Here is a 27885-nt window from a genome sequence, read left to right as displayed (position 1 = left end):
TTGAAGGTGTTGTCGTAGAAACTTCAAAACAGGCTCATTCGATTGGAAATTCAAAGGGCTAGTGCCCTTTTTCATAGTTGAAAGTGATTGGAGGGCAACTAGCCTTCCACGCCCATCATTCCCCCAAACACATCCAATCAAAATTTTGAGATAGCAATTTTGTTCAGCGTGGGCTAGTTGATTTCCAGATAGAAAATAAATCTTTTAGAAGGACACTCCCCCAGAGGACACTCCGCCACAACCCTCAGGGCAAGGGTTTTAAGTTATGCCCTGGGGGCATATAAGGATTTATAAGAAGGCGTTGTCGTAGAAACTTCAAAACAGGCTCATTCGATTGGAAATTCAAAGAGCTAGTTTCCTTCTTAATAGTCGAAAGTGATTGGAGGGGAACTGGCCCCTCCCCCACGCCCATCATTCTCCCAAACACATCCAATCAAAATTTTGATATAGCCATTTTGTTCAGCGTAGTTGATTTTCAGATAGAAAATATGTTTTTGAGGAGGACACTCCCCAATAACCCTCAGAGCAAGGGTTTTAAGTTATGTCCTGGGGTGTATAAGGTTTTTATAGAAGGCGTTGTCATAGAAACTTCAAAAGGGGCTCATTTGATCGGAAATTCAAAGGGCTATTGCCCTTTTTGATAGTCGAAACTGATTGGAGGGCAACTAGCCCCCCCCCCCCCACGTCACTCATTCACCCAAACACATCCAATCAAAATTTTGAGATATCCATTTTGTTTAGCGTAGGCTAGTTGATTTCCAGATAGAAAATATGTTTTTGTGAAGGACACTCTCCCACAATTCTCAGGGCAAGGGTTTTAATTTATGCCCTGGGCGCATATAAGGTTTTTATAGAAGGCGTTGTCGTAAAAACTTCAAAAAAGGCTAATTTGATTGGAAATTCAAAGGCTAGTGCCCTTTGTAATAGTCGAAAGTGATTAGTAATGTTTTTTGGTGTTGTTGTTGTTTAGACCAGGGAACTTCGTATCGAAGGAATTGTCTTGGGAACTTTGAAAGGGGCTCATTCGATTGAAAATAGAAAGGGTTTATTCCATTTTCAATATTTGAAAGTGATTAGAGGGTAACTAATAACCCTTCCACTCCCACCCTCCCATTGGCCCATTATCTTTAAAAACTAAATGTTGCCTTAAGATTAAATCAAAATGCACTGTGATAATGCTAATTCCCAATAAGGCATCTCAGCAGTTTCCCAAGAACGACTAAGGGTATTATGTTCAAACTTTCGAAGCTACTTCTGCTCTTAAAATCTAACCAAATCAAAATAGTGTAAGTGTATCCAAGCTATCAAATAAAGTAAACATATTTTTGGGCGAAAGGTATCAAGTTTTCCATTTCAGGTCAACTAGAGGAGGTTTGAAACTAAGTTAAACACTACTATTTGTGTTCAGATTTTTAACATGGTGTATGTTGTTAAAAATTGCTGAAAATGTTTCTCCAGTATACAAATAGCAGGCCAAACTATAAAGTCTTAAAAAAACGAAAATATTCAAACTGTTAAACTTTTTCGATTTAAATTTAAACTTTTTCCCTGACAAGACTTTGTCAATTTAAAACGAACAGAAATTAATTAAAAAAAACTTTTTCCACAAAATAAGTTTTTCAAAGAAAAGTAAAGAACTCCATTAAACAAAAAAATGAGCAAAAATAAAATCAAATAATCTACCAAGCTCGAAACTACCACAAATCCGCATCAAGAAATAACTGAACCCAAAACGAACAAAAGTTACAATAAATAAAGGAATAAAACTCAAAACGAGCAGAAATTCATATAAGTTGGACGAAAAACCCCTGTACCTTCCCAAGGCCAGAACAAAATTTGCACTTTACTGATAAAAATACAAACGAAATTGTCAGTTTAATATACATATACTGATATTTAGTAATCAAAATGTTAAAATTATTTGATTTATTAAAGTTATAAAAGTAAAAACATATATATTTTTTCAAAAAATATTAGATATTCCTCGGGTATACTTTGCCCCCCCCCCCAGATTATGCGATCTAAAACCGCTATTGGATGTCCAAGTCTTTATGGAATCTGAAGTATTTGCTATAGTTTAATGACCTAAGGATGCTATAGTTGATTGTTCTTGCTCTAAAACGTGTCCCACGTGGATCCGACTATAATAAGTTCAGGTTTAGATACAGAAAAAGCTAGGATTTGACGTTCACCAGGCGAAGCTTGGCTTTCAACAGTTTCGTCATTTTTGCTGCTTCTTATTTAAATATTGTGTTTCATTTGTTTCAAAGGTCATTTACCTCTGTGCTTCGTTTTAAGGCAAAATAAACTGACGATGTGCTAATTTTGTCGTGTGCTGAAGTTTATTGTTTACTTCCTATTTCTAGAAAAAAAAAATTAGTTTGCTTGATTAAGGCTTATGTTCAATGTATTCGATTTTGCGACAAGCCTACAGACGAGATATTTAATATTATTGGGTTTATTATTTTTAGATTTATCCGTTCACCAAGCCAGAAGGTTAGGTAACTTTGAAGATATAACCATATGCGAATAAAGAAATCATAATCACTGCCGTTGGCATTACGTTCAAACTCCCTCTAATGTGGCCAGATAGAGTTTATACAGTTACAGAGCGTACAGAAGTTTAAGGGTTTTTATTTGCTAGTTTTAACCTTAAAAAGTCGATTACGATATTGCTTAGACTTTTTCTTAATTAATGGTCGAAACTTGCTTTAAAGCAGGAGAATTTTCCTATTTTCGTAAGTTTTCAACATAGTTTCGATCAGAAAAAAATACAAAGGAAAATGCAAATATAATTAGGTAGATAAATAAAGCTGAACTTAGCTATCGAATGATAGCTAAGTTCCGAGGTTTTACTGGCGCTAATTTGAGCCAATCAGATTTTTAATAAAATATGAATTGTACAATACACATAAATTTATGTACCATCTTTGAATAAGTGATGCTAAAAGATAATTTCGGAGACCACACTGCCTTTCCATGACGATACAATAAAAGTTCAAAATAGGGATAAATCCTTTTTAATAGACAGTGTATAGAAAACTCACAAAATATACCAGATATTTCGGTCACATATATAGTGACCGTCGACAGTAGTAAAACTGTTTTACTACTGATGACGGTCACTGTATATGTGACCGAAATATCTGGTATTTTTTGTGATTTGTTTATACACTGTCTATTAAAAAGGATTTTATCCCTATTTTGAACTTTTATTTTATAGTGATGCTAATATGTTTTGCGGCGCATACAAATTCTATTTCATGGAGTTATTGGACATATATTGGACTAAACAATATAAAAAGTCTGAAATTACAAAACGAGATTATTATCTCGAGTTGCAGTCGGTTCAGAGGTGTAAATTTTAAGAAATGAGTCAAATTACGAACTGCTATCTTGCGATAAAAGTATCCTAAAAGGCCGCTCACATTGTGTCAATAAAGTGCTCAAACATGGTCGTGAAGATGGCAAAGTATTCCTGCTAACTTTCAGAAAGTACTTTATTGCGCTCGGTCAATAAAGGTCACCAATAAGCTAGATTGTGGAAACCCGGTATTCTGAAGCTGAATTATTCCTCATTTAGCTCGCAGAATACTCACCTAAGTCTATGAAATCGTCTTTCCCTTTTCCTATGACTCAGCTGAACTGAGTCATAAGAAAATTTCAATGAGAGATTCAAAAAATATCTCTTGGAAACGTAAATGGCGATCCTTTTAATTTGGGGACCAACATGAGAAAACTGATATAGGCTATATGATGCACGAGACCTGCTTGGGGGGATCTGGACACTCCATGTTTTACCCGTAGCTAAGCAATAGCAAGCCACGCATCTAAGTGCAAAGAGGCGTCTGTTATACAAAAGAGCACTATTCAACACACAGGTCCTTGATTTGGAACTCTTTAAATAACTCCATGACTTTTTGCGTCCAGCTCTTCATTTGAACATCTAGCTAGAGCTATACTAAAATAAATTTAGCGCCTCTAACGCAGCTTAAGCTTATCAACTTTTTATTCTAGTCCCTTCAAAAAGCGACAAATGTTACATATCATAAGCATTTGGTAACAAGAGACACTCGTGGAAAGATCCTTGGAGAAGGTCGTGCTTTTAAAGGATGTACTGTCTGGTTTACAGGTAAAAGACATTTCCTCTATGCTTGAGAAAGAATTATTTTATTGCTCTTTATATCCGACAATTATATGTTGGTTATGTATTAAAGTGAAACACTTCCAGAAAAGTAACTTTTGAGATACAGGATCTCAAAATTAAAAATATATTGAGTTCAGCGTAACTTAATAATAAGAAAATGAAAAAGAATGAAAAGGAAATTTTTTTTTTCAGATTAACCTCTTCGTAGATATTAAGTTAAATGACAAAAATTTTGTTTGTAATAGCTTTTCATATCTTACGTATAGAAAATTTATTATTAATTTTGGCCATTCTCTGCATATTCTTGGAGGTTTCTGTTTATTTTAATTACAAGCTGGAATTTGTTGAAAGGACTACTTTGCAGCATTAATAGTGACCTAAAAAGACCTAAAGTGACCTAAAGTGGCTACAAAAAAAGGGATCGAGCGTTTCAAAAATTACCGAATTTTCAATGGGAATTATAATGACTTTGGCAAAAGCTAGGAAATAAGGATAACGTCATGCAGATGTTGATCACGTTATTCTGAAAGCTTCCCTGTTCAAGCAGTTCAGCTGGGAGAATGACAAAGTAGACTTTGGTTACTTTTATTCTGAAGCCACCAATACTTTAACAACCGTCAAATACGCCGGAACTTTTTACAAGGAGAGAGGGTTTCAAAATGCGAGTGGTAGGTGAGTTTATGAAAAATATAGAACAAAAAGGGCAATCAAAAGCATCCTAAATCTTAGGGGATGCAGACCCTTAGGTCCACCTCCTTATACATGTGCCTAACTATCAACGTTGATTTAAATTCTATTAATGTTTCAGAATTCCAACTCCAAAAAGAGAATACTGTAATCGAATTGATTTGTTTCTAGAAAAATACAAAAAAAGTATAATGATAATTTCTACCGTAAGGCAAAGGCAACCTTTTCCCTTGATAAATCAAGACTAGCTTGTTAATTGTGAAATTCTGTAAATAATTACAAAAAAGAAAACAACAGTGAGCGATAGTTCGATGTTTTTTCTTTTCTGATAAAAAAAAGTCAGGTTAAAAGTTTTGCAGTCTCATTCATAAATTGTCTAATAAAATATTACATGAATCGCCTATATGTTTATTTCCTGTTTATCGGAATTCGTATACCGGGTAGCTCTTTCCTGCGCAACATAGTTGTAGCTACTTATAGGCTAGTCGTTCTATGGTTTGAGGTGGAACATTTCAACAAAAATATTATTCACTAAATTGTTCAGAAAAATCTGAGGAATAACACACAAAAAGTCTGTAAATATCTGAAACTGGGAAATTCTCCGAAATCGCACTTTAAGTCCCGAATTATAGCCCAAAAATTAATTTTTTTGCCTTTGAATGGATGTTTTACTATTTATTCAAACCGTTTGAGAACAAATATAAGCTTTAAAATTGCTTGAGACTATAGTTTCACCCCCAAAAAAAAACATACAAGCCAAAATTGGTTGAAGAATACCGGAGAATATACTTTTCTGAAAAAAACATTTTGGAATAAAATGCTGGCCACAACTTCTTAGGCAGCCAAAAATTGAGCCAACCGTCCAAAATCATATTTCGTTTTGGAAAAAGGAGAATAGATTCGTATTAAACTGGATACGAGGAACTTAAGAACAAATAGTTTTAGAATCTAATTTCAACCAAACAACAAGTCTTATAGTTCTTCACGAAAAGCAGCCGTGTGATTTACCCGTATTGTCAGTCATCTGCTGTTTGGATGTAACATTTAAAAAGAAGGTTGTGTGTACAAAAAAACAGAAACTGATTTTACTTAAACTGGGTACCGCATCCGTAATTATAATCACAGTAGTAATTTTTCATTAAAAGTCTGAGTAAGCTTCAAACTCGTCTTGGTTCTGCTGGTGCTCAACCACGTTGGTGCAGTCCCCGTTTAAACATACTGAATAGGTAGGAATCCACGAGCTCATGATCTTGGACGCGCCAACCCCAAGTGATAGGGTCTAGACTGGAAGGATTTCTCTTCCACTCAGATATCTCAGAAAAAGCTAGATAGAAGGGGTATCGAGAATTTTAGGGTGTGTTTGGAAGTTTTTCAGTTCTGACAGGGGACGTCGACACTGACAGTTTTCTGGCGAAAGGCCTGTATAGTAGAGCAAAGAACCTGTCCCAGTATTTAACATTATAAAGGTTCAGCAGAGCCTCCTCTCCAGCTTTAGCCAGTTTATCTTTAGACACTGCGTCTTGATTGAAGAGTGAAGCAGCTTTGTGCTTATCGCGTTTCGCAAGCCTGGCCCCGACCGGCTAACCGAAACCTTGCAGTCTTGATGCAGTTTCACATCCAAGGAAGGCATACAAGAACAGAATGTCAGCTGCAGTGTCACCGAGGCTCTGCTTCACTTTTAGAATACTGAAATTTTTTGCATTAGGCTTGCTCTCAACTTGGTAGAAAAGACGGTTGATGTTTTCTTTTGAGTGGTGGACATTCTTTTGAGCACAGAGCCATCAAATCTGTACTTTAACTGAGAAGCGAAACTTCCCTCTTCACAATAAAAACGTCGGCATCTCTGATGACAAAATGCACTTTAATTCTCTGCAAGGTGATATCTGCAAGACCTTTACTTCCTCGCTTTGTGGGTAAGATGTTCTTCCTTCTTAACCTACGGTGGCATAGCAAGTGTGAAGTAGATCACACCGGCAGAGATATCTTGTGTTTTTTTTTTTCGATGAGCGCAAACGCCGGTCGAAGGCCCTCAGCAATATCCGTCAAAGACAACATCTGCGTTTTAAATGCTGCCTCATTTAGCCACATAGTTGTCATAGGTATCCCAATAAGACAACTCTAATTGCTATGGTATTCTGTGTAGCAGCCATAATTCGTCTATAGCGTCATGACAAGAAGGACTGGGAGACACTGGGTGGAAACTGGGGCATTCTTTGCAGATGCAGTTTGTAAAAGATACCCTGTCGTGACTCCTAATAACTTCAAACAGAAATATTTTCTAAGGCGTAACTTTTTCTAGTGCGTATGTTTCTTAATGTAATTTCATTAAATAAACACGTTTTTGGACTTTTGGATCAACTTTGTGCTTCCTAGAAAAATTTGGCTATGTAAATTTGAGGCCATAAGGTCTTTCATTCCTGAGCTTTGTGTAGGTCAGCAGGTACGTTAAGGTACAAAGAATGACTTTCCGTCACATTTTGGAAGGAAAGTAAATTGTTGTCCTTTTTCAGAAATATTTAGCTTTTATTTTATTGGGGGAAAGGGGTGAAACTGATGTTTAAAGCGTTTTTAAAGATCGCATTCGTTCTCAGCAGGTCCAAATACATAGTGAAAGACCCTTAGAAAAAAATTCAAATTCAAAGTATTTATTTTTTTGTGGGTGCTATTTGAGTGCTATTTTGGGGCATCTTCTGGCTTAGGATCTTCACTGACTTTTGGGAATGCTTTTCTTCACTTTTTTGTCAGGAAATTTTTATGTAAAACTCATTTGTGTTCAATTTGTTCCAGAGTTGATCTTTTTTTTACGTAGAATGACTACCCTGTTAGTGTATGATTGAATTTTACTTCAGCTTGAGCTGAGACATTGGTTAAATTTTACTTCAGCTTGATCTAAGGCTAAGGCTTGGTTTAGTGAATATAAATTGATGTTATAAGACCAACTAGAAAATAACCCAAAAACTGTACTCTTCTTTGTCTATTTTGTTTGTTGTTTTTTTTTTTTTGGGGGGGGGGGCGTGGGGTTGTGTGTTTAACTGTCTTTTCATTGGTTTTTGTATATTTCTGGTTAAAAATCTTTTTTTTTATTATTTTATTCCCAAGCCGCATTGTAGTCACTCCCGTCAACAAAAAGCCAAGAGGACATGCGATTTCCCTTGGTTTTAATGTCACGCTTGTGCTACAAAGACGGAAAATAAAAAAGGCACTAAGTCCATATTAAGAGCTTGCATCACCGATAATTAGTTCCTAACTCTTGCTGTATTTGTATATTCTCTCTGATTCATCTTGCAGATAGAAAAACTGCTGCTCCCCTTTTTGCGTCTTTTATAATTTCAAAAAATTATGCCCTAAACCTTAGCTCTGGTCAATCACAGGTTTCATGCTCAAATTTTTAAGTTTTATGTTGATCAGTTAAAAAGTCTACACCACGTAATTGGTGCTGCGATCAGGGTTAATTTTGATTTTAACGACATATGTGACTAAAGCTTGGTCCGGGCATGAATGATACCGGAGCTGAAAGTTGTAACCACAAATTCAGACACGTGTAAAGGATTCTTGGGGGAGAGGGGGGAAATTCAGAAAAGGAATATACCAAATAAGGTGAGCGGTGTAAGCAGATTCACAGGCTGTTTGGGCCAAAATTGCAAGATTCTTATGATCTCCAGTATTTCTTACTCTATATTCCTTTTTAACTTTTTAATTTGCCCCCATCCCCCCAAACAGTCCTTTATACGTATCTGAATTTGTGGTTTCGACTTATTATAACTTTGAGTTCCGGCATCATTTATGCCTGCACAACACTGTACTGTGTGCTGAGGCTTGATATTTTATAAAACAGGTTGAATTTTCTTTTCCATAAATATTTATGTCATATACTGTTCGATTAAGCTGTATTATATTTTGTTTTTCCGCTATAGGTCTTTCTGGTGCTGGAAAATCGACCCTGTCATTTGCTTTGGAAGAATATTTGGTGAAAAATGGTATCCCCACTTTCTGTTTGGACGGGGATAACATGCGCCATGGTTTAAACTCTGATCTTGGTTTCACTGAGGAAGATAGGGAGGAAAACATCAGAAGAGTAGCAGAAGTTGGCAAGCTTTTCGCAGAATGCGGAGTTGTCACACTTTGCTCCTTTGTCTCTCCATTTAGAAAGGATCGAGAACGGGCAGCGAAACTCCACCGAGAGGCAAATTTGCCCTTCTTTGAAGTTTTTGTTGACACTTCATTGGAAGAATGTGAAAGAAGAGATGTAAAGGGGCTTTATAAGAAAGCTAGAGAAGGGAAAATTAAAAGTAAGTTCTGGGTTAAAAAGGGCCAAGATTTCCATTCACCAGTCAGGTGATGCTTATAGGATTGTCTGCGCTAAACGAGTGCCCTGCTCTTTGCCAAGGCCTTTAGTATACGGATTACTGTTGAAATTCTAAATTTTGTTGCAATTAAAATTTTATTTTTTTGTAAATCTCGCCATTCTATCAGTGTAATCATGATCAAAGATAGTACATTTGCATATTAGGGACAAACACAAAAAAAGCAATTACTGACTTGGACAAATTTACAAATATTCTTTACTTAACGCTAATTAGTAATAGCTATTAATTCGTTGGCTTTTAGCAGTATCTTTGTTATGCGAAAAATTTATCATATAGCTCTTCACAATACATAAGTTCTAAGGCCGCACTAGCTAAACATGACATAGCAAAACACTTAGAGCGATGGCATTATTATATCGCTCATAACAACAAAAAAGACGTTAATGCAAAGAATTCATCAACTGTAACTACATTTTTTTTAATCGCGGAACAGTTGGACATAATTGCTTCTGGTGATAATTAATTTTAATTGTAGATTTGAAAGAACTGTATTACTTGGGCTAGATTAACCTTTATTAGTAAATTAAAGTGTAATTTTCAGTGTGACAAGAGCTAACAGATGGGCCGGCTAGTTAATTAACAGTATTTTTGGTCAGAAGCAACCGTCAGACTTACAAAGTATTTTGTAAAGAAGAAGGTCTGGTTAACATTAGCTGTTTATAAAAAAAATAACATTTTATCACGTATTTTGAATATTCATGTATCTACGAACTTTGTGGGGTTCAAATTCATGCCAAAAGGAAGAAGTGGTACTCTGGGGCCTACAAATACACCTTAAATTGTGCTGTTTTCTCATCAAAGATATCCATTGTGGCCGAAAGAAGACGCAAAATCTCTTTCGTAATGAAATATATGTAACCATTCAATTTCTAAGTTGCTAAGTCTCTGGTTTCAACATTAGAGATACGGGGTAGATCCCTACGCAAGGAAAACTAATCTTGGTTGAAGATTTACATAAACAGAAAGCGTCTTTTTGTCTCCTGCAACATTTGAAAAATTATTTTCAGTCCTACTATGTCCTTAGGACGTGGGATCGATGGTGGATCCAGGTGGGGGATGCGGGAGGTGCCCCCCCTAACGTAATGGCAGATTTGGGGCTGGGGTATATTAGCAAGACGGCGGCAAATGACTTGTTATAATTTTGCGCTGAAGAAACTTTAAGTACTATAAAAACAAGAATCCCCGAACCACGGATGTGTCACATTCCTCAACACATAGTCTTTCTCTGCTCTCTATACTGTCTTTATGACAGCAGTATTGTAGAATACTTTGTTGGATTTATGGATCTTCCCGAAACGAACTACAAGGGTATAACTAATCATGTACCAAACATTACAGCTGAAATTTTAGGCAAGTCTGTGCTCAAGCTAATGGAAGACATTGGAATAATCGCTGATAATTGTGTTGGCATAAGCTGCGCTAGATGCAGTGTCAACATTTCTGAAATGCGAGGGGCGGTATCAGGGATCCAAAAAGTTGCTAAAAGAAGCAGCCTCTGTCGATGCAAAGCCATGCTCTTAACCTATCGATTTCCAAGTGCAATAAAAGCCAATATGTCAAGATTGCTGTAGGTGGTATTAATGAAGTTGCAAGTTTTTTTTAGTGCATCGGCAAACCGAAATTATTTCCTTAAAATTGTTTTAGGTGATCATATACGAGGTTGTTCATTGGGTTGAACGTCACGAAAGTATATTGCGATTAAGATATGCCTAAAATAGTTGAAGCATTTAGAATTGTATTTGATGACGTCACAGTTATTCATTTACAAAAGCAAATTGCTTGTTGTGCGCAATTTTAACATGTGACTTTATTATTACTGTTTACTGCTTGAGTGATATAACTGACACGACTATTGTACTAAGCAGATTACTTCGGACTGAAACATTATATTTATTTTCAGCCACAGGAAAAATATCCAAAATCCTTAAGTTTTTAAATAAAAAAAGAGAGAATGATGAGGTTTTCCAGATTATATTTGAAAGTGCAGAGAAAGTTATGGAAGCTATGGACGTAACTCTTTGCGTTCTATAAAAATGGCAAAAAACAGTCACAAAGAATGCATGACTCCAAAAGATGGTTCAAGACCATTTTTTTTACAATACAAAGCTTAACTCATACGCTGTAGTGGTCAGAAGTGTAAAGGCTATAAATTGTGCAGAAAATATTAAATATCATATTTTTCTGTAGAGGGTGAGCAGCTTTTTATGTATTCTTATGGTGGGGTGGTTTTTATAACTTACTATTGTTTGTATCAATATTTTTACATCATTTTAATTTCAACAAATTTATTATACCTTTAACCCTCGCTAGATTTTAGATTAAATTTACGACCATTTTCACTACCGAAAAGCGGATGAAGATTTGCTTAATTTTTCTAAAGAAATTGTCTACAGATTGTTCTGGCTACCCGGCACAGTGACCGTATGTCAAACAGTAGACTGTACGAAAAGTGTGGTACAATCCCGCTTTCTAGGGCTATAATGAGAGAATGGTGGAGATGGCTAGGGCACGTTCGGCGGATGAAGGATGACAGATTGCCGAAGATTATTTTTTTTGGCCAACTGTCTAGGGCTAAACGGAAAGCAGGTCGTCCGTGGTTGGGGTGGGAGAGTGTCACAAAGAAAGATTTAAAGGAAATTGGAACTTCTTGGGAGGATCTAAAGAGGGAGGCTTTGAGTAGATTGGGATGGAGGAGGAGCGTGCGTAGTTGTGTTGGCCTCAGGCGGCTTGGCACTGCGGTGAGTTATTAGTAGAGTATTTCCACTACCTACCTAAGACGTATAATTGTTGAGGTTCCTTTTAAGTTACTGGTATTTCTTTGTTCGCAAGTTTATCGGAGCAACCTATTGTGCGCCCTCCGCTAAAGAAACTATTGGATCCGCCCCTGCATGGGATTAGGTCAATTAAAAGATCATTAGCATAAATTATGGTAAGAAAAATACCACTTTGGTTGAATTTTCCCAGAATCTCTTCCAGTCCAGGGTGCATGGGAAACTGTTGTTGTTGTTTGTGCGACCGTATGTGGGAAACCGATAATAGAAAAAGGTTATATTCGTTTTCTGGAAGGAAAAACGAATCACTGCCAACTAGTGTTACGCAGTAAAATCATTAAGTTTAATAGAAAAACAAAAATAAAGTATTGATTGGGCTTTTACTGATCTATTTTTACTTTTACTCTAGCTACGACCGAAGCAAACAATAAAAGTACGAAGAACAATAGGGAAATCTTTTTGCAAGACAGTGGAGATAATTTGAATGAATATTTCGGCCCTATGTCCAAGGGCCGTCCTCAGCAAGACAAAATGTATGAAAGAAAAAAGACTCACAACAACATGCGACCAATAAAACCAAAAAGTAAAAATTTTCTTCAAAGCAGTCCTAGCATCCTTACTTCAGCGAAGTTCAACCAGGTGAACTTCGCTGAAGTAAGGATGCTAGGACTGCTTTGAAGAAAATTTTTTACTTTTTGGTTTTATTGGTCGCATTTTGTTGTGAGTCTTTTTTCTTTCATATATTTTTGTCTTGCTGAGGACGGCCCTTGGACATAGGGCCGAAATAGTCATTCAAACTATCTCCAATATCTTGCAAAAAGATTTCCCTATTGTTCTTCGTGCTTTTATTGTTTGTTATGGAAAGGCAGTGTGGTCTTCGTCGCTATTTTTTACGACCGAAGATAAAAGAACAACTTTTGGTGAAAGGGCGCAATAGGAATATTTGTGTCCATTAACCTATGTTCTGTATACTATCCTAGCTCTAACTATTTTATAATCAATATTATGCCTGCTCTCAGGAAATCTCAGGTTGGATCCAATTAAAGTTAGACCTTTGAAAGTTCCACTCTTTGTCCCAATTTTTTAAGAACGATTCCTGAAACACAAAGGCTGTTTAGTTAGAATAGGAAGCTTTTTTAAAAGTGCTAAAACGTTTAGCGTAAAGAGCGAGGTATTGAGGAGGGGGGCAACCCCTTCATATATGGACTAATTTTTGTTCGTTCTGAGTTTTAATGTTGCTCCTTACTTTCTTGAAAAAACTTGCTTTTTCATTTAATAATAAATTTTAATGGAGCTATTTTAAATTTTCCTCGTTCTGTTGGGCAATGCTGCACCCTCACTGGTGTTGGTGGTTATTAATTTCCATTAAATCCATGTTAACTTGCATCCTTGCAATAAAATCAGATGGGAAAAAATTTCTATTTCCGACCTTTCGTAATTTTGTCTGTGAGTTTCCTTTTTATGTAAAGGTGGTTCATCTGAATCGAAATAGTGATAACTTACTATTTAGCTGAGTGTACATGTGTTGATGATGTTATGGCTGTGATGGGTGTTAATCGGTTTAAAAAAAAAAAGGTGGATGGTAATTTTACTAAAATCACCTGTTACACCTCTTTTTTCATTTAATCTTTCTCTGTGTTTCCTCATTATTCTTAAATTTTGAATTTATTCTCTAGATTTCACTGGTATCGATCAACCGTATGAAACTCCCGATAATCCTGATATTAGCGTTGAAACTGCGAAAAACAATGTAGAAGTATGTCTTGAACAGCTTGTCCACATGCTTGTTGAAAATGTAAGTAGTTTTTTTGGTATTATCCCATTATGCGGGCCTCTCTAAAAAGTCAAGTTTGGTTAACGCTAATAAAATAAAATAGGTTGAATTTATAATATTTTATAATAAAATTTGGGCTATCTATTTGAACATTAGGGGGGGGGGGGTAAAACATAGGATATATTAAAAATGTACCCAAGCCTAGGTCCCTCCCCCCCACTTAACCCCAAAAAATACGGTTTAATATTGTATTCGTAATGAAAACCTTGCCTGCATTATCATTAACTGCTCTATAACAGTTAAGACGTCAAAAACGGGTTTTATCATTGCCTAGTCTATAGTGATTAACCCGAGAGGCCCGCGTAATGGGATAGTACCGGTTTTTCTCTTCCAAATATGGAATATTTTTTCTTCCTTTGGGATTTATATACTCTGGTAAATTAAAATATAGCAGTGTTCTATGTTTTTGTTTTCTATTTTTATTTTGTGTCTATATGAGTGTAATTAATGTTTTCATTATTAAACAGAATTTAGATTAAACAACTCAAGGTTATTTCAAATGTGTTCCCTCTTTTTCTTACCATGGGAAGTTCTTTTCTTATTTATCCTGTTTTATGAAACAATGGAAATGACATTTTATTTTAAAGCACTAGAACATGCGTGTATACAAAGATGAATCCATCCATAACCCCACCTCCAGACCTGTCCGAAGTACTGAAAAGACTTTGTTTTTCAAGTGCTTGTGCTTGAAATGTTTTTCCTTTTATTAAGAATTATTTAGAGTTAATCTTCTTTCTTTTTAATTCTTTCGATTATTTTTAAAAGCCTGAATTTAAGTACTAGAAATAAACACTGCTTATTGCTAATCCTGGCAATGGTTATTTTTTTACTATATGAGACAGTTGAAACCACTTTTAGAGAAGTTAAACATGGCTCGTAGGAAAAAAGTTCTGCTGAAATTTCTCCTCGCGGTAGTTCGTCGCGGGGCCAAGTGTTTTGACGAACTGTTCTGCTTTCCACTTTTCTGATGATAAAACAGTAGCGTACTTGACATCAAGCATGTTTGTCGTTGCTTAATTCCAGTATATTAAGTATACCTCATAAATTTAACAAGACAACAAACAAAAGAAGCGATTTGAAATGCGACTGCAGGGCCTTTTATTTTTTTTTCTGTTGGTTATGACCAGCTGTTTGAACAAGTGAAGTTTTTTGCAAGAAAAATAGTTTCACACTAAAAGCTTTGTTTCTAGATCATTTCTGCAATCGTAAAAGCAGATAACAAATTTTGGGGAGACGAATAACATTTTCTCTTTCAAAATTCTCTTGATTAGACAAATTATTGTGTATCCACCCTGAGATTGAATTTTTACTAAAAAAAAAGGAAAGTAACGTAAGGAAAGTAAGGAAAGTAGGAAAGTAAATAATAAGCTAATTTCTTTTTTTACCGCCATTGAAAATAAAAATCCCTACTATCTGTAGCATATAATAAACACAGACATAAGTATATTGAGGAAACTTGAAGCATGTTGAGAACAAAATGGTTTCCATTAATCTAATGTTTGAGAAAAAGTTTTTGAACTTCTTTCAAATTGCTGCAGCCGAACATGATAGCAATTTCACAAGGTTTATTTATTCCTGAAAAAGTGTTAAGTGTAGTTATAGATGCTGCTTTTCATTTATATCCAGGTCTTTATTACAGTTCAATGTTAAATTAAAAAACCAATAATGTTCCTTGATTTCTTAGTCTCGTCCCAGGACCTGAATATTAATTAATATAATATTCACAACCACATTTATACCCAAAGCTTGTCATAGTATATATGTTCAGTATTTGCAAAATAATTTGTAGTTACCTCAAAGACTAAATCAGCAAATATAGAATATTTTATAGTTAGAACTCTAGGCATTGAACTAGTTCTTCCTCTCGTGTTGTCGATTGTAACTGTTTTTGACACCCTTTAAAATTTTATAGGGTATCATACCCCGAGCTCTCCTTGTTGGAGTTCATGAGCTTCTCGTGCCTGTACAACGTGTTGAAGCTGCACGTCATGAAGCAAGTGTTTTGCCTTCTGTTGAAATATCTACTGTAGACTTGCAATGGGTGCAAGTTCTCAGTGAAGGATGGGCTTCACCATTGAAAGGATTTATGCGAGAAAGAGAATATCTTCAGGTAAGTGACTTATTCATAAGCTATGAATGACTCGATTGAAATTTGTTCAACAGTGCAGAAAACAGAAAGAAAAGAATCTAATGTTAATTGTATTCTCTCCTTAAAGTAAAAAACTAATGGGCTGACTTATTTTATCATTTTGCTACGAAAAGATTCAAACTGCTAGGCCTGCCAGGGGCTTCGATAGCTTATAAGCTGCATCTACACTACAATCTCTTCGCAGATTCAACTCTGAATCAAAAATGGAAATATTAAATCGAGCTTTGAACTTTTGATATGCGGAAGACGACTCGTTTTCTCTCCCACGGAAATAGTTGGAAATTAGATATAGGTGGTAAGAAGAATATAGTAAGGAAACCAAATAAGGAGGTTAACAAACCACCAAGGACATATTGTGTATCCTGTGCAGCTCCTTTTTTCGAACTGTAATTAGACAGGCGAAATTTAACTTCAATTCTTATCTTTGCATGGACCTTACCTTGTAACGATCCGTCTTTATATAATCAGCTTCATGTTGCGATTTTTACAGTTTTTTCGTGATTAACTACCCTTCTGAAAGAAAAGGTAAACTTTATTTGTGTTTGCATTAAAATTATGAAATCGTTAGAAATTTCTTTTAGTCTTTGTAATAATAATGTGATTATATTTGGTTTCAAAGTGCTTGTACTGATCCTTTGAAAACAAGCCATAACAATAATATGACTTTTCAACGATACGGTTCGATCTTGGTCTAGTGGGAACAGGGAGATAAGCTCGTGGAAATGTCAACCAAAAGTTATTCCCTGGAAGCTCAGAAAGCAATACACCACGTAGCTTGCCTTTTAATTAGCAGGTACTCAAAATAAGCGTAATAAACAAATTTTCTATATTTAGAGGAAGCAATAATGGACGTCATAAAGAAAGTCATAAAGAAAGATTTAAAGGAAATAGGAACTTCGTGGGCGGGTGTAAAAAGGGTGGCTTTGAATAGATTGGGGTGGAGGAGGAGCGTGCGTAGCTGTGTTGGCCTCAGTCAGCTTGGTGCTGCGGTGAGTTGTGAGTAGTAGTAGTAGTAGTAATAATGCTTATAGAAAAGTATGTTTATAAAATAGCATAAAGTTAACTTAGCCAAGGCAAGATTTCACTTCATAAAAGTGTGTCACTGCCATTTCCATCTCGTCAAACGGTTATTAAACTTGAGTAGCTGGGACGAGAAAAGAAAGAGCTACATTTGATGCCAAATGTGCTTCGGTTCCTTCAGAGTATTCTTCAGTTAGGTTGTTTGTATTCCAACTTGGAATAAGTTATATTAACCATCACGAATTCACAGACTTTACTATTATTCTTGTTGTATTGGACTTCAATCTTTTCTAAGAAAAATCGATAAACTTATTGTTCATTCGAGAATCTGGGGGTTCGACAATATCATTGAACCCACTGAACCTTTTCTTTCATTTTCCTTGCGCAAACGGCAGAAATAATCATTAATGCAATGTAGCAGTTTAATTGTAAATTTCAACATACAAACCAGAGATTTCGTGTTTGATGCTCAAGCATGCTGTATTTTGCTACACAAATAAAAAAAAACTAATAAATTAACTAATAATAATATTAGTCAAGCCCTAAAAAGGAAAAAAAATAACCATTTATTTGGCTTAACGCGAATAACTGGGCAAGGAGGGGGGGGTGCAAGTATCCTACCCACTATAAGATCAACTGGTGGTTTTGCCCTTAGTCTGTACATCGATGGAAATTTACTCCAACATTCTTGTTAGGATAAGTTTCCAAGTATGGCCTAAAATCAGTCTAGCTTTGACAATTTTGTTCGAGATATTATTGCTGGAAAAATTCCAGGTTATGAGAAGACTTAAGAAAACAGGTTCTGATTAAAAAAAATACAGATTTCTCTCATTAGTACTTGTAGGAAGTTTGTTAATAAAACAAAGAAAACCTCTTGGAAATTTTTGAAATATTTGAGATCTAGTGAAGACAGATAAATAAAACGGCTAAACCTAACTTTTAAGAACTTTTATTTTCAGATTCAACATTTCAACTGCCTACTTGACGAAGGTAAATCTAGCCTTTCAATACCAATTGTTCTACCGATCACAACAAATGAGAAGGAAAAGCTGAAAGATACTTCTGCTTTCACCTTGAAGTATAATGGAGCACCAGTGGCTATTATGAGAATGCCAGAATTCTTTGAACATAGAAAAGAAGAAAGGTGTGCGCGCACGTTTGGAACGACGAATCCAGGGCATCCTAGCATTAAGGTTTGCTAGTTTTGAGCTGATTTAGCACTTTAGCGTCTATTGAATTAAATAGATAGCCTGTGAGTTTGTGAGAATACGACAGCCGGTGATCCATTTAATTATTCCTCTTTGCCAATCAATTTTGGCAAACATCTCAAAAATAAATAATTATAAGAATACTGGAATCTAAACCACTGTTAATTAAGCGTAATTAATAGTACTAATTAATCGCTTTTACCCATTTGTAAGACAAATATTTTACAAATTTGTTTGGAAATAATGATTTTGAATTAATGAAAACATATTAATGAAAAATTTAATCCCTGTTCATTTTGTGACGAAGAACCCTGTTTCAGCTAACCACAGTTTCATTCTTTACCTGCTTGTATCTTATACGGCTATTTCCATTATGTATCCTATCTATTTAAGATAATAAATTTATGCCTCAGTGGCTTTAATATTTTTAAATGTTATTGGGATGGACTTTTATCAAAATCTTGGGGGGGGGGGGGCAATTTTCTTGGTTTTTCTTTGATTATACCAAAAAAGCCATTTTCAAGTAAAATACCGAAAAAGGCGTCTTTTGAAATCTAGTGTGAGAGGCCAAACGTATTGGGGGGGGGGAGGGGGCAAATTACCCTCCCCCTCCCAATTGACGCCTCTGCTATGCTTTAAAACTAGTTCAACAGTCCAGTTTACTAAAGATGTCGTTCCATCTTCTTCTATGTTGCTAAAAACTGCTTTCGATAGCTTTTTTCGGTATTTGGAAACGCGTACTAACCACAGAGCTTTTCCAAAAGGGAAAGGGATGGAGAGCTCAACCCCACTGAAGTCTGGGAAATTTAGAAACTATTGCTTACTTTTTGGCTATTTAATGGCAAAGAACACCTTTTTGTAATACCCATACAAAATGTGTACTTATTGGCTATTTAATAGGTATAAGATATTGTTTGTACTTGTAATTAAGTCTGAAACCTTGTGAAATCTTATGTTGAATATATTAATGAAAATAAACATTACAAATTGCGCAACTCATGAAGTCACTGCCAGTTTCATAATCTATGAGACCAGTACAAGTTGATTGGTACCGTTAAATATGCCTAAAGGGCAGAAGATCTCACCAGATTAAAACTCACTGCTGACATAATTTTGCTTTTTCAGCAAGTATGAATTTTCCTAGCATAAACTGTTTTGTTTACGTATGTTGAATAAGCCGACATCAAACAAAAGAAACCAATCATTTATTTCCGAGTCAAAGAATAAACACCCAAAGGATATGGGTAACTTATAAGAGTGGAAACTGGCCTCAGTGGCGACGAAAAACCGTCAACGCCATCTAGTGTTTGGCGTCTCTTGGCATTTTTTCAGGCATTGTAATTGTTATTCTGTCAGAAACTGAGATCAGACAATCATTACTACGCTCATTTTACAATTCACACTAATTATATTAAATTTTCTTATTATGACACTGAGAAAAATGTAAAGAAACGCCAAACGGTAGTCGACGTTAATGTTTTTATTTTCGATACTAGCGGTAATTTCCATTCTTATGAGTCACCGATAGTCTTTGGTTGTATCTGCTCGAAATACATATAGATCTACTTTAAATTTTTGCAAGACAATTCACAGTCTAGTACAAAACCGATTCCATTGATTTATAATAACCGCCTAGGCTACGAAAAATTTTTAGAAAGAAAGAAAAAATATATACTACCCACGTTAGATTACCTCAGATTGAAGTCATCAGTGAGATGAAATAGTAGAAAGCTCTGTTTGAATCTGGCTGGTGTTGTGGCTTAATTATAATTGGGTGGCATCTCCTTTAAGCCTTCATTCAGGCTATTTTTTGAAGTTCCACAGTTTAATGTTTCGGTTCACATCTATAAAATTTTGGCCAAAAGTGACATGGGAGGAGTAGCTTTAGAACAAATGCATGATGAGCTTTGGTCCAACTTGGTATTAATATCGGTTTATTTTACCTGTCTTAGTTTATGGTATGTTATTTTTCTGTGTCCCTTGCAGTTTCAGTGTTTCTAGCTAGGGCATTCTTGCTATGAACTGATAGGTGAGATTATGCTTTATTTACTACAGAATTACGTTTTGAAGTTGGCCGGTTTTCTTCTCTTTTTTTAGTTGGTATATTTCGTTCAAAATGGTTAAGAACAGTTTTAAATATATATATATATATATATATATATATATATATATATATATATATATATATATATATATATATATATATATATATATATATATATATATATATATATATATATATATATATATATATATATATATATATATATATATATATATATATATATATATATATATATATATATATATATATATATATAAAAAAAAAAAAAAATATATATATATATATATATATATATATATATATATATATATATATATATATATATATATATATATATATATATATATATATATATATATGAATATATATATATATATATATATATATATATATATATATATATATATATATATATATATATATATATATATATATATATGAGCATATATATATATATATATATATATATATATATATATATATATCATCAAGTTTAGATCGTTCAATATGCGAAACTCTTAGCAGTATCATAATTCTGGCTCGGTGAATGAAGAGGATAAAGATAAGATCCTCAAGGGCCATTGCTGGTGCACAGGGCGTCGAATTGATGTTTCAGTTGCTGGTTCTTTTTTTACAAGGACAATTAGCATGCCTGTCGCTCAACCTTGCCTCAGCGGGGATCGATCCCTGGGCCCTGTATTTCCAAACAGAGCATCAATACTCTGTGCTGCAACGGGGTTGAATGGATAGATCTAAAATTAATTAACCCGATTTCCCATCGTTTTTCTGATAGTAAGATGCTGTGGTAATTAAGTTTGAATTTTATTGCAGTTATACCCAGTGCACAGCTTGATAGGATTTCTTTGAATGCTGAATAATTTTGAATTGTAATGACCTTAGATTGTCCCTTTCCATAGGTGTGATTAATTGATTAAGGTATCATCACATTTTTAAGTCTTGAAAGACCATTTCAAACTATCGTCTCTCCAGATGTCTTATCTGTTTAATAATGTATTATCAAAATACATCGCTGTTGTTCAAGATATGTTGATGTTACAAAAAAAAAACATTTAAAGTTTTAATTTTTGAACTGTTTTGTTTTTATTATATTTTTGCTTCGGAAATATAGTTTTTAAATTAAAATTCCTCATGGCGCTAAACGATCCCATTATTGGGAGAACCTTCTTTTAATTAACTTTATAAATATTATTTCTTACTCGCTTTTTGGTCAGGATTTTCCGTTGAGATTAATCGGAAACAACTGCTAATTGAACTGGTTGAAGCCTGGCATTTACTCATTGGAGTTCCCAAAGGATCTGTGTATATAATCAGAAATTATAGTTTTTTTCCTTCAAATTTAATTAAGTTCTGTGGATTTTTTTTTCTTTTTCACTGTCTGTAAATCTGATTCAGCTATGTAATTAAGCTATGATGTATTTATGATAATCCCTCTTATCGTTTCTATTTGAACAAGTTAGAAAAAAGGATTCTCACTGTAAAGCGCATTCAAAATTCGCAGTTTTTCACAACTGCTTTGGAGATTTTGAATGTTCCTGAAAAAAAAATTTTAGAGTTCGCCTTTCCCCTCTTATAACAACTGACTCTAAAATTTCTTTTTTTTAAGGATAGTGTTAACATATTGACACAATCCATAATGTGTGAGTACAGAATTAAATATTTTCTAGATGATCATGGAAAGCGGTGATTGGCTAGTGGGAGGAGACCTCGAAGTGATTGAGCGAATCAGATGGAACGATGGACTGGATAAATATCGATTGACACCTAACGAACTCCGGGCCAAATTTGCAGAAATGAAAGCAGATGCTGTCTTTGCATTCCAACTTAGGAATCCAATCCATAATGGCCACGCTTTGTTAATGCAGGTACCGTTTAGCGGTATAATTAATGCTTTATATTGAAGCAACTTTCCAGATCAGTTCATAATTTTGCTAAATAATTATTAATTGTTGTAAATATTGGTTAATATAGTTAATTGACCTGTGTATGAGCATAAATAGAGGATTGATATTTGTTTCCAAAAAATCTACAATATAAAAGATGTGAAGAAAATGAAATTAACAATTAACTTATATTATACCTGACATATTGGATCGACTACTTTTACTATTAGCACTTTTATTATTTACTATTAAACAGAATATTCTAAAAAAGTACTGAACCATGGGTTTTAGATTTTTATGCTGCGTTGACAAAACTTTCACGAACTGACCAACAGCTCCAATTAGGGCATGATAGGTTTATTTAAGCTGATGTCTCTGTTCCTGGCTCTGAAAGAGTCCGTAAAACTTTCTGGCTTTTTGGAAACAGGAAATTTTGGCTCTAAAAGAGCCAAATAACTGTAAGGCTCTGAAAGAGCCTGCCTTAAAGTTGAGAAATCCAAAAACCAAGTCTGGCTTAGAATCTTCTTCTAATGAGCTCTAGCCTTTCGCAAGACGGCTCCAGGGATTTGAGCCGGATTCTCAGCTTACTTGAATATTTTTAAGTTAGAACCTATTTTCATGCAATCGTTTAGCCCCTACTTAGGGAAGGAGTGGTGGCGAAACCTTCCAAAAGTCTTTCAGGACCCTAGTTTGGACTGTAGATCCGTTCCAGAAGTTTCATTCACTGACCACAAAAGCTTCCAAGTTCATGAGAAGTCAGTAATCTGGGAGAAAGGGTGGTTGGAGAGAGGAGTTTTAAAACACTTTATACAAGCTTAATATTGACTGGGTTTTCTCCAGAATTTTTGGGTTTTAAGAACGTTTTCCGGCTATATTTCTGCTATGTATCTGTATTTTTACCAAATTTTTCAGCTTTATTTGACTTACCACTTATGATCACTTTTGTATTTGTGCTCCAACAATTGTACAAATTTCAAATGTTAACTTTTAAATCTTTATTAGCTTGAAATACTACAAAGTATCCATCATAACCTAGTTATCACTTTGGAAGGTTACCTTTTTTCTAGTGGTGATCAATTCGGGCGAGGAATGAAAGTCGAAGGAGGCTACACGTAGATTGGGTTCTGTCTTTAGTGCTAAGTGTCCATAAATGAGAAAAACGCGAAGCTGAAGAAGTAAAACCTTTCTCAGGGCTCGTAAAAGACCGAGGTAGCTGTTTTGTACAGATTTTTAAATACCGTGCAATAGACAAAACAATGTTGGAACAGTTTTACCGTCGTTAAGACCACCGCTACTCATGTTTTTACTGTGATTATTTCTACTGACTTTGTTTTTGTCATCTTATTGTATACAGTTTTTTTTTTTTTAGTTAAGAGAAAAAGAGAAAAAATGTAAAGAAAAAAACCAAAGTCTTGTAAGAAATATGTTTGTGAAAAAGATTAATTAAAGGGATGAATACCGTAAGATAAATGTGTGATGTAACCCACTTCTGTTGAACTTTGAAGTAACTTTTGACAGAAAATTTGAAGCTTAGCTATTTATTTCAGTTCACACGTGAGACGTTGCTTGAAAGAGGTTTCAAAAATCCTGTACTCCTCCTCCATCCTCTTGGAGGCTGGACTAAAGACGATGATGTTCCTCTGCCAATTAGGATGAATCAACATGCCGCCATTATGGAGGAAAATGTTCTTAACCCAGACAATACTGTTTTGGCGATCTTTCCTTCCCCGATGCTATATGCTGGACCTACTGAGGTATTTTTCATTTTGATATTTTGCAATGGTCACCAACGGTACCTGCGCAGTCGGGAGGCAGGAGGGGAGGGAGTAGAGTTTGGATATTACGTAAGATATTTATCACCTTTTTGCCTTTTTCTGCAGAAAGGCTTCAAAGGTAAAAACATTTTCCTGCAAAATGAGCTCCAAAGAGCGGCTGTTCATCAAAAGTAATTCGATTAAGTTTGGATGCTTATTTCCTATAAACTTGTTTGCTCTCTTTTTACATTTATTGGTAGTTGTAATGTTTCTACCTTGCCTATACTACTACTACTAACAACTCACCACAGCACCAAGCCGCTTGAGGCCAACACAGCTACGCACGCTCCTCCTCCATCCCAATCTATTTAAATCTAAATCAATCTATTATCCCGCCCACGAAGTTCCCATTTCCTTTAAATCTTTCTTTATGACGTCCTCCCACCCCCAGACGAGGACGACCTGCTTTCCGTTTAGCCCTAGACGGTTGGCCGAAAAGAACAATCTTCGGCAATCTGTCATCCTTCATCCGCACAACGTGCCCTAGCCACCTCAACATTTCTTTCATTATAGCCCTAGAGAGCGGTATTGAACCACATTTTTCACCTATAGTAGGTGAGATTTAGCAAATACAGTAGAAAATAAGTTGATTTTGAAATTGTTAGCTTTGCCTGTTTAAATCTGAAGAGGTTTTAGACCATGCTATTTACCGCGTTTTTGTCTAAGCCTTAATTTTTCTTTTTTAATAAAGCCAATCTAGTGACTTCCAAATTATACTATCAACTTTATTTATTCTTCATCTATGATCGTTTTCCTAGTCAATTTGTTTCTAGCCAAATTTTAGCAGAATTTTAAATCCCACCTCAAAATCTAATAAACAGGAGTTTCTACGCTCATAAAAGTCAAATTTCCGAGACTTTATTACCTTTTTTTTACGTATATTTATGGGGGTCGTAGTTTGTAATGCCTTGAAGTTCTTTCTTCTCAGGGGTAAAAGTTCAGAAATTAAGAAATTCAATTATCTTGAATAAGAAAAAAAGTTAAGCAAGCTTTGAAATAAAAACAAAAAGTAAGCTTGGGTGTAGCTGGCTGAACTTTGTTTAGACAGTAGCACACAAACAAAAGCTCAGAATATTCTAATTGTGCACTCGACAACTATCTTGCCTTGATGAAAAAAACGCTTTGAGAATTAAAGAATATGAATTTTAACAAAAATCATGCAAATTTCAATGCGTCTTTCGCTACAATCCATCAAGTCGGACTAAAGCAATTTGGATTGAAACCGGAGAATACTTTAAACAGTCTTCACAAAATTTTATTAATTTATTTATTCACCCTCGTTTATACAATTAAAAGGTAATTTAATCTGCATGTTTTTGGCCACATAATATTGAAACTCATTTCTGGTTAATAATGAGCACCAATGTCTATTCTTATGTCCTTATGATAGCTAACAATAACTGACTGAAAAAAGGGAGGAAGTCCATCTCAAACGCTTTAAATAGGTCATATTTACACAGAGGCAAAAGTATTAGCTGGAATCCCTGGAAAAAATTGAAACATTTTTTATTCTGGCCTTAAATTTACTTTTATTCGTGTTTTGACCTTCCTCTCAAGGACAAAGCATAAGATTCTACCCCTTCTAAGGCTGAGCCCTATATGTACCTATGATTATATTCCAAATCACGAAGTTCGAATTCCCGAAGAAAGTTTTTTTTCTTAATTTTGAAAGTGTCAGACCTCCCCCCCCCCCCCCCTAACGGTTTCAAATAGGTTAAATGTTTGTCAAGTTTTCCCATTTGTAGTCTTACCAATTCGCATATTTTAAACAATCGTTTGCAATAACATCTTTGGTTATAAACTTTTGAATTTATTTGAATAGAAAGATCTCGAGACCTTTCATGTCTAAGCGCTAAAGATTAAGCTGTTTTTATTTGTTTTTCTTTTTTTAAGGTCCAATGGCATGCCCGTACAAGAATGGCAGCTGGAGCACAATTTTATATTGTCGGTAGGGATCCTGCCGGTGTACCCCATCCTGATTCTACTCTTAAAAAGGATCTGTACGAAGCAACTCATGGAGGAAAAGTCCTATCTATGGCTCCTGGGCTAAAAGGAATGGAAATTATTCCTTTCAAAGTTGCAGCTTATGACAAAAAAACTGGCTCTATGGCATTCTTTGAACCGGAGCGAAAAGATGACTTTGAATTTATTTCTGGCACTAGAATGAGAGGTAGCTTTTTTATTAACATTATTTTATAATGATGTAGTTAATAAAGAACCGCTCAATAAGTGACGCCGCATTTTACATTCCAATGTCACGGTATTTGGCATCAAAACCCGTCGTTCTTTTTTTTCAATTGTTTAAGGAGACCTTCATCTTCGTGGTTGCAAATAGCTATAAATCATGATACTACTTACATTTAGAATAAACTAAGTTTACGAATGGAAATTTCAAAACAACGTTTATTTTGAAAATGATAAATTGCTTCATGAAAGCCAAATTTGGCGAATGGGGGGGGGGGGGGGAGTTCGCATTCTATTTATATAAAATGTATCATATCTTGCTAAGGCAACAGTTTTCATCAACCTTACTGGCATATCTTGAACGATATGACAGGGCCACGACACAGTTTACCTTGAATTCACTCTAAGACGCGGCTGATTAAAAAAAAGAAATAAATTAAAGACTATATTCCGTTGTGTATTATTAGCGGTTTGAGTAATGTAGTTTAGTCTAAACTATGTTTTATGTGTACTTATGATTTAGTATTCGTAGATTTTGAAAAAGAATAATTGAGTTATTTTTAAAATGCAATGAAAATATAATAGCGAGTAAAACTTTTAAGCAAGACTTTTAAAGTTAGAAAAACAATATTTACGTACTAATAAATCTCTGAACATTTCGGCTTCATATTCAAAATACTACATACTAGAAAATAACAGAAAAGTATGAAAACACGCTATCCAAAAAAATAACGAAAGAAACTTCCGTCTGATTAACCACAGTTGTTATTTAGCATAAAGAAAATTTAATTTGTTCTAATTGTTACTTTAGGAAATGTGAAAATTATTTCTTGACTATTGTCAGACGTGCTTTTGAGAACCAATAATAGCTGCTAACGTTTTTTTTTTTTTTTTTTGTGCGTTTTGGAGTAAGATTGTATCATTGCATCATTAAAAAAGATATATGTCCTGCTTTAGCTGCGATTCCAACTCCCATTTATTTGGCTTCTTAAATCATACCGTTTTTTTTCTAACATCGTTTTACATTTATATGCTGTTTACAGGGTCATTTGAAAACCTTGTGAAATCTTTTTTTTTGCAGGGGGATGTAAAATGAGACCTGTGAGAATAAATTGTAAAAATTCTGTAATATAATTATACTCTTAATAAAATGCCAATTAAATGCACACCCGGAATTCCTTCACAAATATCGGTTAAGATCTTTTTTCTACTTTCTAGACAAAATCCACAAAATAAATTTAAGTTTTAGCTCTCGAAGTAAACACCTTTGCATGGTCCTATAAGCGATGAAATGTTGCCATTTATACTATTATTATGCTGTATACCAACTGACGCTATTTTTAGCGATTTCTTTACATCTTATCCTTATAGATGGCGACCAGAACAAGGTTTATAATAATTTAACCAAAACACAAGGAAAACTATTTGAGCTGCAAAGTGCTTCACTGTGGGACCACCTTCTAATCCACATTTCGTGGTTTTCTGATAGTTTTGTACTTTCTATTAATGGGAAACCTGACTTCTTTTGGCTTTCTAAAATAGTTTCATCGATGTTTAGCGTCTCACGTCTTTTGTGTCCCGGGTCATCATTTCTAATTTCATTTTCCATATTTTTTCAGCCTTAGCCCGCTCTGGACAATTACCCCCTGATGGTTTCATGGCACCGAAAGCATGGAAAGTACTATCCGACTATTATCAAAGCTTACAATAAACTTTCAAACAAAACAGCCGCACAACT

The 27885-nt window shown here is 34.8% G+C and overlaps 1 protein-coding gene across 2 annotated transcripts in view; it reads left to right on the top strand.

The window, feature by feature from the left end:
* Papss (3'-phosphoadenosine 5'-phosphosulfate synthase) overlaps positions 1 to 27885 on the top strand; it is a 61123-nt gene that overhangs the window by 33064 nt on the left and 174 nt on the right. For both annotated transcript variants that reach the window (XM_089089690.1, XM_089089691.1), the window contains 9 exons: positions 4018 to 4132; positions 8749 to 9123; positions 13649 to 13767; positions 15719 to 15916; positions 17935 to 18168; positions 21934 to 22131; positions 23697 to 23903; positions 25857 to 26133; positions 27767 to 27885. The exon at positions 27767 to 27885 is cut by the window's right edge and continues 174 nt beyond it. In XM_089089690.1, coding sequence (XP_088945816.1) covers positions 4018 to 4132; positions 8749 to 9123; positions 13649 to 13767; positions 15719 to 15916; positions 17935 to 18168; positions 21934 to 22131; positions 23697 to 23903; positions 25857 to 26133; positions 27767 to 27858 — 1815 coding nt within the window. In that variant the 3' untranslated portion in view covers positions 27859 to 27885. The remainder of the gene's footprint in view (positions 1 to 4017; positions 4133 to 8748; positions 9124 to 13648; positions 13768 to 15718; positions 15917 to 17934; positions 18169 to 21933; positions 22132 to 23696; positions 23904 to 25856; positions 26134 to 27766) is intronic.

This window comes from Artemia sp. Qi Xiang Cuo, chromosome 5, assembly GCF_049724085.1.
Source record: "Artemia sp. Qi Xiang Cuo chromosome 5, ASM4972408v1, whole genome shotgun sequence".
Classification (NCBI taxonomy): Eukaryota; Metazoa; Arthropoda; class Branchiopoda; order Anostraca; family Artemiidae; genus Artemia; species Artemia sp. Qi Xiang Cuo.
Note: the sequence above shows the minus strand (reverse complement) of the source record. Positions and strands in the feature narration are given on the sequence as shown.